The sequence below is a fragment of the Humulus lupulus genome, chromosome 2, assembly GCF_963169125.1.
Source record: "Humulus lupulus chromosome 2, drHumLupu1.1, whole genome shotgun sequence".
Taxonomy (NCBI): Eukaryota; Viridiplantae; Streptophyta; class Magnoliopsida; order Rosales; family Cannabaceae; genus Humulus; species Humulus lupulus.
In genome coordinates, this window is record NC_084794.1 from 213,444,884 (window position 1) to 213,457,747 (window position 12,864).

At 29.3% G+C, this 12,864-nt stretch overlaps 1 protein-coding gene across 2 annotated transcripts; it reads left to right on the forward strand.

Moving 5' to 3' along the window:
- The first annotated feature begins 5,218 nt into the window (after positions 1–5,218).
- LOC133816517 (sulfate transporter 1.2-like) lies at positions 5,219–11,241 on the forward strand. 2 transcript variants are annotated; one of them, XM_062248971.1, is made up of 13 exons: positions 5,219–5,569; positions 5,725–5,773; positions 5,921–6,125; positions 6,201–6,378; positions 6,483–6,548; positions 6,672–6,785; positions 6,936–7,052; positions 7,145–7,271; positions 7,403–7,727; positions 7,835–7,984; positions 8,216–8,301; positions 8,470–8,546; positions 10,982–11,241. In XM_062248971.1, exons 1-13 carry the CDS (start codon positions 5,222–5,224, stop codon positions 11,129–11,131), a joined length of 1,992 nt encoding a protein of 663 aa, XP_062104955.1. In that variant the 5' UTR covers positions 5,219–5,221; the 3' UTR covers positions 11,132–11,241. The 2 variants fall into 2 exon arrangements, with proteins under 2 accessions (XP_062104955.1, XP_062104954.1); XM_062248970.1 differs by having other exon boundaries at positions 7,403–7,689; positions 7,794–7,984.
- Positions 11,242–12,864: the final 1,623 nt, after the last annotated feature.

Genomic DNA, 12,864 nt, shown 5'->3' on the forward strand with positions numbered 1-12,864 from the left:
ACTTATTAAAGTAGGATTTTAATTTCTAAAAAATTATACATTATTTAAAAAACTTATGAAAACAAGTTGAATAAAATTATTAAAATTAACAAAAATAAGAAATTAAAGAATGTCAATTGAGAAAAAATGTTAAAAAGTATTTTAAAAATTAATTTTATTTTATTAATGAGTGACTATATCTATTTTTGGGGTGCAAATAGAATTACCCAATAAAAAAAATTGAAACGACTAAAACAATCTCCTAAATTAAAAGTAAAATTATAACATAAACTAATTTTTATACAAAAATATGATAAACTAAATCCATAAATTTGAAAATTTAAAAAAAAAATCATAAAATAAGTTTATGGAAAAAATCCATATTTTTGTAAACTTGTAAAAAACAACCATAGAATATGTAATTTCATCTATATTAAGCTCCTCTGCCTATAGTCCTTCACTAGGCCTCCTTGCTTGCAATTACTTTGATGTGTTATTCGCATAAGAAAACATGCGTACAATTCATGATACACTATTGTAAGTTAGCAAATAGGTCGACCTGCGCTTGAAGAATGAACACGTATGTTATAAAGAATTGAATCGAATCAGCTATATTACACAAACTGCAATTATATATATATATATATATATATATATATATTGTCACGCCATCTCTCTATATATGCATGTATGGGACATTATGACTTTGGTTGATATAATTATTTAATTTGAGTTTGGTATTAGTTTCCTTTGATTTTTTTGTAATAATTTTAATGATAATGTACTTTCCTCAAAATGGGACTAGGTACATTGATCAACATAGAATGCGATCATGCCCTCATGTTAGATTATTTAATTATCGATCTCAATATAAAATTATTAATAAAAAGATTTTTGTTAAATTCTATTTTTCTTTTAATTTATTTCTTTACTTTGAGAAGATGTATACAGGAATATATTATTATGTACATGGTCTATGTTCAACTTCTATTTATTTAGGGAAATTTGATAAATCATGCTTACATTAGCTTAATATTTAAAATTTGAACCAAAGTTAACTACCATATGAAACAAATGCTCATCTTTCATTTAATACCAAAAATACCCCCATACCTTTCCTCTCTATTCTCCATCTTTCTCTCTACCTTTCATTTAATAGCTTAATAATTAAAATTTGAACCAAAGTTAACCACTATTTAGAATGCTGTTTAGATGTTGGATTTGTAGTTTGTTGGTATTTTTTTGTAGTTTTTTGGGTGAAAATCGTGTTCTGTGAAAATCTGCGTTTTTTTTGGGTTCCTTGAGTTTTTTTCGAAATGCCCGATAGTGTCCGATAGAGGCCCGATTCGGGCACGATAGTTGTTGAGTTTCAAGGTTAGGGATGAAGGTCCGATGGAAACCCGATGGTTGCTCGATAGTTTTGGTTACCCGATAGTTGCCCTATCGTGCTAATGTCGTACTATCATCGTACATTTATGGCAAAAACTACAGTATTATACACCATCGTACCCACTAGCGTCCCACTGTCGTACCATCATCGTACCATTGACAAAGTAAGTTAACAATTTGAAACTAACTATTATCGTACTACCATCGTACCTATATCGTCCCACTACAAATTCTAAAATTACGATGTTATAGTAACTACTTAACAAATTCTATCGTACACCTATCGTGCTAATATCGTACCATCATCGTACCCATTATGGAAATAACTACAGTATTGCACACTATCGTACCCACTATCGTAATACCGTCGTACCACCATCCCTAACCTTGACTATCGGGCAACCATCGGGTTGTCATCGGACCTTTATCCCTAACCTTGAAACTCAATAACTATCGTGCCCGAATCGGGCCTCTATCGGACACTATCGGGCATTTCGAAAAAAACTCAAGGAACCAAAAAAAACGCAGGTTTTCACAGAACACGGTTTTCACTAAAAAAACAGCAAAAAATACCAACAAACTACAGATCCAACATCTAAACAACATTCTAAATGGTGGTTAACTTTGGTTCAAATTTTAATTATTAAGCTATTAAATGAAAGGTAGAGAGGAAGAGGGAGAATAGAGAGGAAATGTATGAGGGTATTTTTGGTATTAAATGAAAGATGAGCATTTGTATCATATGGTGGTTAACTTTGGTTCAAATTTTAAATATTAAGCTAATGTAAGCATGATTTATCAAATTTCCTTTTATTTATTACTTACTTGTGTTATTTGCATGTAACGATCCGCAATAAATAAATAATTGTATACACCACGAAATCACAAATGTATTTTATGGAAAAATTTACTCTGGTATGATACATTTTTAAATAAAAATAATATGTTATTTAATTGATTAATTAGAAGTCGTAGCATGTATATATTATTAAAATTTGAAATAATCAAGACGATAATTAAGAATAGATTATGTTTCTATCGATTTAGATACTACTGTTACAAATTGTTTATGTAGCTTAGCTAGCTGTTATAATAACCCATTATGTTCTATGGGTACAGATGACAGACTATTTTCGTAAACTCTTTTTTTAATTATATTGGGTAGAATAAACGTTACTTAGTTTTATTTATAAAATGTAATAATTTATTTTTATTATTTTATTTTGATCATTATATAAATTTTAAATAAATAAAAAATATCATATACTTTTAAAAGAATGGCAACGTATTTTAAAAAAATTAAACCAAAATGTTCTGTTTAGTTTTAAAAAAATAAGATAAATAAAATACTCTCAAACTAACAACCTATTAGATACATTTTTTTTTTATATATAAAGATATAATACATTCTAGTTTGAAAATTAAATACATTTTTTCTAATTTTTTTTTAGAAAAAATACTTATAAATTTTAATTTAATAAAATATTAAAAAAATCTAAATTAAAAATATGAATTTAAAAAGTTTATTTGATTCAATTTTAATTATTTAATTTAAAATTTAAAAACCAACGGAATTATTTAATTAATGGTTAGAGCAAATTAATTAAGTAATTTTTCATTAAAAAAATTAAACGGCAAGATTAGAAAATATGTATATTTATGTTTTATTTTATCATTACATATATGTTTGTATAAATAAAATACAACAAATAACAAAATAAATAATTGATAAAAGAATGAAAATAATAAATTTAAGTTTTGAAAACCTAATTAATAGAGTAATTTCTTTAATATGTAATGATAAATTATTATGACTTATTTATTATTATTATTTTCAATTTATTTACCTTATTTAGATGACTTTATTATTTTTTATTTTATTTATTTTTTATAAATGACTTTAACCTAACAATGTTAAAAAAGAATAAAAAAAAACAATCATTTCCATTAAACTCACATTTATAATATATAAAGATATTTTATTAAAATACATCACAAAATAATTACTCAATATTTTGTAATCAGTTGAAATGAAAAATAAAATGAATGAGTTAATGTGGCTTAATATAGAAAAATTAGATTAAAAATGATTAAAGTAACTAAATATGTATTAATGTATTTATTATATATGTAAATATATTATGACATATCAATTTAAATAATATTAATTATAGACTCCACTAAAAAATGACATTTATTTTGGATTGACACGAGCGTACTATGTAGTTTCTCTTTAATTAATAGTAATTATGTAATTGTAAATATAGATATATGAATACTTATAACAGATAACAATGTTTGTTTAAAAAAAAAATGCAACAATGCAAAAAAATTATCCAATCTTTTTTTTTCTTTTTCTTCTTTCTTAATTTACTTGACTTTTTTTTCTTCTTTTTCTTTTCAACAAATATCATTTTAGTTGCCAGCGTTGGTATAAAATATATATTTTAGTTGAGGTATATCAAAAAAATCTTCATATTTGCACCAACTTTGGTTTTTTTTTAAGTCGAAAAAAGTGAATCGTAAAACACACCTAATAAATAAGTAGATATTTCATATATTCTTCTTTATTAATATAAACTAACATCACATGATTAAATTAAAAACGAATTATAATATTTTTTGTTGTAATAAAATATTATTATTTAATATTTTTATAAATAACACATATCTCGGATATACAAAATACAGTTTTACATGTTTGAACAATAATTATTTTACTTGTTCTGTTTATTAGAAAATTTTGAATCCTTCATACCAACGTAGTCGATCCTAACAGTTAGAAAATTATGTTATTGTAAACAAAAATAATAATGTTGAAAAATTAATTTAATAATTACTAATTTTAAATAATATGGCATGATAAAAATGTTTGCAAATCAACTTGACACTTTCACATTGCTTTCGATTATTCCTACAGCTATCTATTAGCTATCTCACATTATAATAAATTTCCGTGGCACTGCCAAGACACATTTAACTCTATTCTTTTATGGTATCAATATCAATTTGACCTCTGGGCATTATATTTTCCGTGAATCCTTGTAAGGAAACCAAGACAATGCTTGCTTAAAGTTTTCTTGGAAGTGAATATAAGTTCAAATTAATATAAATATATATATATATTTATATGGTGATCTTCCTAGTCTTCCAGCAAATAGGCTCAAATGGGGTAAATAGTAGTGTGGAAAAAAGGGCAATTTGTGATTTGAATTAACAACACGAAACGTAGGGAAAGATATAGGACTACCCCTTTCAGTAATAACACAAAAAAAAAACCATCAAAATTAAACTATACTAAGAGCTTCAGTTGGTAAAACCCGACAAAGAAAGTCAACGCTAAACCTCTACATGTAGTTCATTCAAGGGCAACCATGTATGTATTTCACATTCAATGGCTGCCTTAAGAACCAACTGGCGTTTCTTATTAATTAGTTGACCTTGGAATAGTCCATATCAGTTTCTTTCAAGTTGGCTATTCAATGGTTATTCATTGTATAGAGAATGAGAATCTATATAAGCAGGACTCTCCATTCTACTATTCTTCACAACTACAGAAGAAAGCATCGTATATTCTGTACTCGACAAGTTCATTGCTACAATCATCACTTTTTCTGGTAGAATAACAATCATCTTTTTTACTCTGCCAATATGATTTGATTTAAGTTCCATAAACAAATATTATCTCTATATAAACATATATATATATATATTTAAACAAATATTATCTCTATATAAACATATATATATATATGTATGTATATTAGAGAATACTGAGTTGGTTAGTGTTTATGGCCTATATATTAGGATCTGATCACTAGCTGTTGTGTACGTGGGTGCAGGTGCAACAAAAATGAGTGGGAGAGTTGGTGATGAAATTCAAATGAAGGAAACAGCAGGTGGTGACATATCGAGTGTGTCCTCGTCGCGGCGCCACCATTCGGGGACGTTCCCATACATCCACAAGGTGGGGAAACCTCCTAAGCAAAACCTGCTGAAAGAAATCACCACTGCTGTCAAGGAAACCTTCTTTTCAGATGATCCTTTGCGCTCTTTCAAAGACCAGCCAAAGTCAAAAAAGTTTGTGCTCGGTATTCAAGCGGTTTTCCCTATCTTTGGTTGGGCTAGGGATTACAGTCTTGCAAAATTTAAAGGAGATCTCATTGCTGGACTCACCATTGCTAGCCTTTGTATTCCTCAGGTACCTACGTACTTTATTAAACACTACTCTTCCAACACTACTTTAATTAATATTTTTCAAATACTTTTGGTTTCAATTTGAGATCTATCTCTGTGGTCTCTTCTTAATTCTAATAGTTCTTTTGTTAATGTATATATGAAATATTTATGTATTAGGATATTGGATATGCAAAGCTTGCTTATTTGCCTCCTCAAAATGGGTTATGTAAGTTTTTTATTATTTTCTCACTAGCGAGAAGAGCTTGAATTGGTTTTCCACATACTTCATCTGTATACGTACTTGCCAATCTTAATATATAGCACTCATAACGAACTATATATATACATGTTATTTGGTATGCATAATATGCAGATAGTAGCTTTGTTCCACCTCTTGTCTATGCTTTCATGGGAAGCTCAAGAGACATAGCCATAGGTCCAGTGGCTGTGGTCTCACTCTTGCTTGGAGATCTTCTGCAGGCTGAGATTGATCCTAAAGATCTCATCCCCTATCGACGTCTAGCTTTTACAGCAACATTCTTCGCCGGACTCACTCAATTGGCACTGGGCTTTTTCAGGTTAATATTCTAATATTCATTCATATTTTTTGCTATTTTCTTTTATGTCTCTAAATTGGGTGGAACGTATTTTAGATTGGGATTCTTCATTGAGTTTCTATCCCATGCTGCCATTGTTGGGTTCATGGGAGGAGCTGCCATTACAATTGCCCTTCAGCAGCTCAAAGGATTGCTTGGCATAAATAAGAATTTCACAAAGAAGACCGATATTGTCTCTGTTATGCGCTCAGTGTTTAACTCAGCCCACCATGGGGTAAAAATAAAAATATCAATTTTACCAATTTTTTTTCTACTGCTATATTTTTGGATGTAGGCATAAATTAACAAGTTCAATCAATTGAAAATTGTTTTTTACAGTGGAACTGGCAGACTATAGTAATAGGGGTCACTTTCTTAGCTTTTCTTCTGGTCGCCAAACACATAGTAAGAACAATTCCATATGGCTCTTCAACTATTATTGCCTATAAATTTAAATGTTCTTCCACTTAACATTAGATTTTCAATCTTAATTAATTTTTCTCTATCTTGTTTGGATTGGATGAACAGGGGAAAAGAAACAAGAAGTATTTTTGGGTTCCGGCAATTGCTCCTATGATCTCAGTTGTGGTATCCACTTTTTGTGTCTATATAACTCGTGCTGATAAAGATGGTGTTCAAATTGTAAGCATGCCTGTTTGGTTATTAGGATATAATTCTGATAATTTAATTATATAAATGATCATGTTTGCATTCGATCTTGTGCAAGTGTTACCAACTAATGCGTTTAGTATCTTCATAGTTTAATATGCATATGATTTGTGCTATATTCAGGTGAACCATATTGATAAGGGCATAAATCCACCCTCAGCCAATGACCTTTTCCTCTCCGGTGAATATGTTGGAATAGCCTTTAGGATAGGCGTTGTGGCTGGTATTATAGCGCTAACAGTAAGTAAATGCATGATAAAATTATAGTATAAAATTCTATGTTTAAATTCAAATGATTTAACTTATAAGGCCATTTTTTTTCTTAATACCAGGAAGCAATAGCAATTGGAAGAACATTTGCAGCCATGAAGGACTATCAGATTGATGGCAACAAAGAAATGGTGGCATTAGGAACAATGAACATTATTGGTTCTTTGACCTCTTGCTATGTAGCTACAGGTAATCGAGTACTAATAGCTAAAAATGAAGAAAATTTCACACATGACACATATATAATATATTGGTAAAATGATTAATAGTTGGTATAGGACAATTAATTAATACACATCGATTATTAATTAAACTGGCAGGGTCGTTCTCTCGGTCGGCTGTGAACTACATGGCAGGGTGCCACACGGCCGTGTCGAACATCGTGATGGCTGGTGTGGTGTTCCTAACGCTAGAGCTGATCACGCCGCTATTCAAGTACACACCCAACGCCATCCTCGCCTCCATCATCATCGCCGCCGTGATCAACTTGCTCGACTATGAGGCTGCCATTCTCATATGGAAGATCGACAAATTCGACTTCGTCGCTTGCATGGGAGCCTTCTTCGGCGTTATTTTCATTTCTGTCGAGATTGGTCTACTAATTGCGGTACATTTTATATACATGTATACATATTTCACCTACGTGTGTCCCTTATAATATATATATAATGAATATTAATTATTTGTGCCATATGCGCATATATATTATAGGTTTCTCTATCGCTTGCTAAAATTCTTTTGCAAGTGACGAGGCCACGAACTGCAGTACTTGGAAAGCTACCACGGACTAGTGTGTACAGGAACACCCTGCAATACCCAGAGGCAAGGCAGATTCCTGGAGTTTTGATTATCAGAGTTGACTCTGCTATTTACTTCTCCAATTCTAACTATATTAAGGAGAGGTACGTAAAATAAAAAACTACCCACCACATGGCTGTTTGTCAAAATGAAGTTAAAGTGTATGTATGTGTGATAATCACCTCTGAATCTTAATAAATTGTAATTGAATATGTTAGATATGAGATTACACATAATGAAACTTCTTAATGTTGAGAATGGGATTAATGGATAAATTAGGTAATATATTGTTTTCATAGCAAGATATGGGTCAGTAATTTTTGTTTTTTGGTCAGAATTTTGAGGTGGCTAACAGAGGAAGAAGAGCGAGTAAATGAAAATAATATGCCAAGAATTCAGCACTTGATCGTGGAGATGTCACGTAAGCAATTACTTGTTTTCTTATTATTTTTTATTTCATTTCATTAGACTATTAGCTCCTGATTATTTCGATATTTCTTCAAATTATACCATGTACCGATCATCAGTTTAACTAAGAGTGCGGTTTAACTATGTTTTTCATCCCAACTTAAATTATATTTTACTGCAGCTGTAACTGACATTGACACGAGCGGCATCCATGCTTTGGAAGAATTATACAAAAGCCTTCAGAAGAAAGAAGTTCAGGTAATTATAATAATTCAATTTTTCCTAGAAAATCACAAAAGTCGACCTTCCTTTTCATTAAACTAAATAGTAATGTTTTAAAAGTATATATTTTGCCAAAAATTATTATATATTTATAGAAATGAGTAACGGGTGAAAATTCACTTAATTTTGATAATTTTTTACAAAATAACTTATATATAAAATTTTGATTAACTGTCTCGAATATCAAAATTTTCCAAAACATTATCAAAACTAGTTTAAAGTGTAAAATGACTTCAAAATATATAGATCATTTATATAAATATATTTATTTAAAGGGTCCATTCGCAAAGTAACTTGTTTTTTAACAAGAATGATGATTGAGACACACTTAAATTGTACACACTATTTACACACAATTATGTATAATTAATCTTAACCATATAATTAAAAGTGATATGGTCTCACTTAAAATTATTTATGGTTAAAATTTAACACACGTCATTAAGTGTAAAAAGTATGTGTAATTTGAGTGTGTGCCTAACATTACTCATATTTTAAACTCATTTTGTATTCTAGCGTGGTTTTGATAATTCTTCCCACAATGACATCTCACAATTTAGAAAACTAGTAAAAAATTTTAGAGTATTAGTGAAAAAATTTAAACTAATGATTCAGAGTAAAAAATCACTTAAAAATAGAGCTCATTCTCGTCAATTTATCTTATTTAAATATGAGTATGAGCATGAGAATATATAAATTAAGTATATACAGTTATATTATCACGAATGATTATCCTATTAAAATTATATATATATATATATATTTTCTAAGATAAAAGAAATTATCTTTTTTTAACGGAATATTAAATATATTTTATTGAATATATATTTAAAAATTATTAAAAAATATATTTATTAATTATATTAATATAAATTAAAATATTCTAAAATATTATTATAATAATACTTAATGCAAAATTAAATATTTAATAATTATATTAATATAAATATATAAATTATTATTATAATAATAATATATAATACATAAACTTAATTTTTATTAAAAAAATTATTATTTATATTTATAAAGAAAACATGTATTTTTATTAGTTAATGTATCTTAACTAAATATATATTTATATTAAATAACTACAAATATTATAAATACATTATATATATGTGTAGCGTATCTATAAATAGTATGACTATGTAACTATATAAGAAATTATAATAATATTTATCTTCTATCAAGAATAAACAAAATTATTCTTCAATTATAAATATGTTATTTGAATAATATCATGAATGTTTTATATATTAAATAATGTAGTTTATGATCTAAAATGTTATCATATTTTAAAAAAAAAAAATCATAAACAATATTTAGGTCTAATTTTTATTTTAATATATTTAGGTCAGTCTTTTATATAAATATATAATATTGTTTGCTTATTGAAAATTTATATCACAATCATACAAACTTAATAAATATATATATTATATATTTTTTTTAAATAAAATTAAGCAAATGTAACATGTATGAAAGATTAATAACATATTATATATAAATATTTGATCGTAAAAAAAATTAATATTATAGTTCTAGATATTATAATATATATGAAAGATTAATAACATATTATATATAAATATTTGATCGGCTAATAGGTAATAATTTCACTAATATGTGTTCAGCCCTTTATATTTTCATATATTGAAATTATTATGTTTTATTTATTACTTTTTATTTTAATTTTCAATTATTTCATTTACTTTATTACTTTTTATTTATTTTTTAAACTTATTTTGATTACTTTAAAACTAATGTGGTTAGAAAATAATAATTAAAAAATTAAATCTAAGAAAAAACAATAATTTCTGTTACATTTATATTTATAATATAAAAAAATAATATTAATTCTTTGTATAATAATAATATATGAATAGGAATTTTCTGCTGCTAAATTACTAAAGCGATGGACATGTAATTTTTTGAATAATTAAATAATGCTGTACTTTCAGAGTCAAGTAATTTCTATGCGTGCGTGTTGAGATCTACCGTGAAGGTATCAAATGGTCATCGCAAGTGATGTTGTGTTTAAATAGTTTTTGAAATATTACTGTTTTTTTTTCCCAAAATATATATTAAAAGGAAAAAAAAATTTAAGGGAAAAAGGAAACTAGTTTATATAACATTCTTTAAAGAGATATCCAATATATACCCAAAATATGTAACTAATATACCCAAAATATACATTTAAATATTACACATAAATCAGGATATTGCTTTTTAAAATATTAGTTTGATAAAAATAATTAAATTATCATGTAATTGTGTGTATAGTTTAGAGGTATATTTTGAGTTGACATATTATTACTTATAAACATTTTTAGATATATAAAAACAAGACTAAGTTTCCCGCACAAATACTAAAATGATGTGGTTAATAATGTTATTGTCTGGTTGGACAGCTTGCCCTAGCAAATCCGGGTACCATTGTGATGGATAAGCTTTACGCGTCGGAGTTTGCAAACGAGATTGGAGAGAGCAACATCTTTCTTTCTGTCAGAGACGCTGTTCACATCTTTGCTCCAAAAACTAGTAACACAGAAGAACCTTGATTGACTTCGATATATAATTATTTTATGTTTTGTAAAGTGTCATCCTAAACATATATGGCTTGACTTTGAACCCCTTTACAGCAAGGGTCTGTTTTAAACTTTGTGAGTTTGAGATGTTCTTCTGCTTATTTTTTTAATCTAATATATTTTCATATATTATAAATGTATATTTAATGAAAATTATTATTTTTCGTGGAGTTTTAACATTGATTTAATTGTTTTGTATGTTAGTTTTAGACTGATCTAAATAAAGTAAATAATTTTTTTTTAAAATAATAGTAACAAAGTTATCTAAATAAAATAGATAAATTTAAAAAATAAAAATTAGAATAAATGAACTGTAATAATTTATTATTAAATATTTTAAAATTTCATATCAAAGTATTTAAATAGATAAAAAATGGAAAATATTGGTTTGAAAACTCAGCACACAGGAGGCTGCTTGTTAGAATATATTTAGCAGATATTCTCTTATTAATTGTATATATCTTTATTTAGCTAGTCAATATTTGTTTCCATAGTTTCAGTGATCCGTTAGCTAATTTGTAGCTTAACGTTATGCTTGTATCTTTGTATATATTTCTCTGACTTGTAATGGAATTCTCACGGAATCAATTTCCTTCATGGTATCAGATACGTTTTCGATCCTATCTCTTGAATCCTAGCCGTTCATCTTCTTCTTCTTCCCCCATTCTTCTTCTCACTCTCAAACATGGCCGAAAGCACCAAATTTCACCCTGCCCTCACTATCACAAATGTGAAATCTCTTGTTCCTGTCACATTAGATAACGAGCAGGCTCTATATCACTCATGGGCTGCCTTGTTTACCAACCTTACTCGGGTTCACGATCTCTACGATCATATTGTCCCACCCACAGAGGAACCTGCCATAGCAGCATACCTTGCTGCAAAATCTGCCGATCCGGCCATGTGGAAACGTCTTGACGCTGCGATTCTCCAGTGGATATATGGCACCATTTCCTCTAACCTTCTCCTTGCTATCCTACGACGTGATGACACTGCCGAGGGAGCATGGAAACGGCTCAAAGCATTATTTCAGGACAATAAGGCTTCGCGAGCAACCCACCTCGAAGAAGACTTCACCAATGCCGTTTTCGAGGAACACCATACCATCGACAACTACTGCAATTACCTTCAATCTCTGGCAGACCGGCTTGCGGATGTTGATGCCCCGGTGTCAAATGGGCGGCTCGTGTTACGTCTCACAGGTTCCTTGCCAGAGGCGTACAGTGGTACGGTTGATTTCATCCAAAATCAAGAGCCCATACCTTCGTTCGAAAGCTGTCGATCAAGGTTGAAAATGGCAGAACGCACCATCAAAGCACGTGTCGCACATGAATCCGGGACCCGCGGTGGCACAGCCATGGTTGCAGCAACTAGCAATGACTCCAATGACTCCTCCTCTGCTCCTAAACGCAACAACAGTAACAACAAAGGGCGCAACAACAACAAAAATAAGGGGAAAGGGAAGGGGTCCGGTCAGCAAGGTGGGGCCAGTGGTGGTCAGTCCTGTCAGCAACCACGTCCTCAAGCTCAGTCACAATGGCCACAGTGGCAGCCAAGTTGGGGAGGGTGGACCATTCCACCTTGTCCTTTCCCTGCCTATTCTTGGCAACCACGACCCAATTACAAGGCCCAACGGCCATCTGCTGGGCCTTGTGTGCTTGGGCCCAGACCTCAAGCCTTCAATGTTATGACTCCATCTTCGGCTC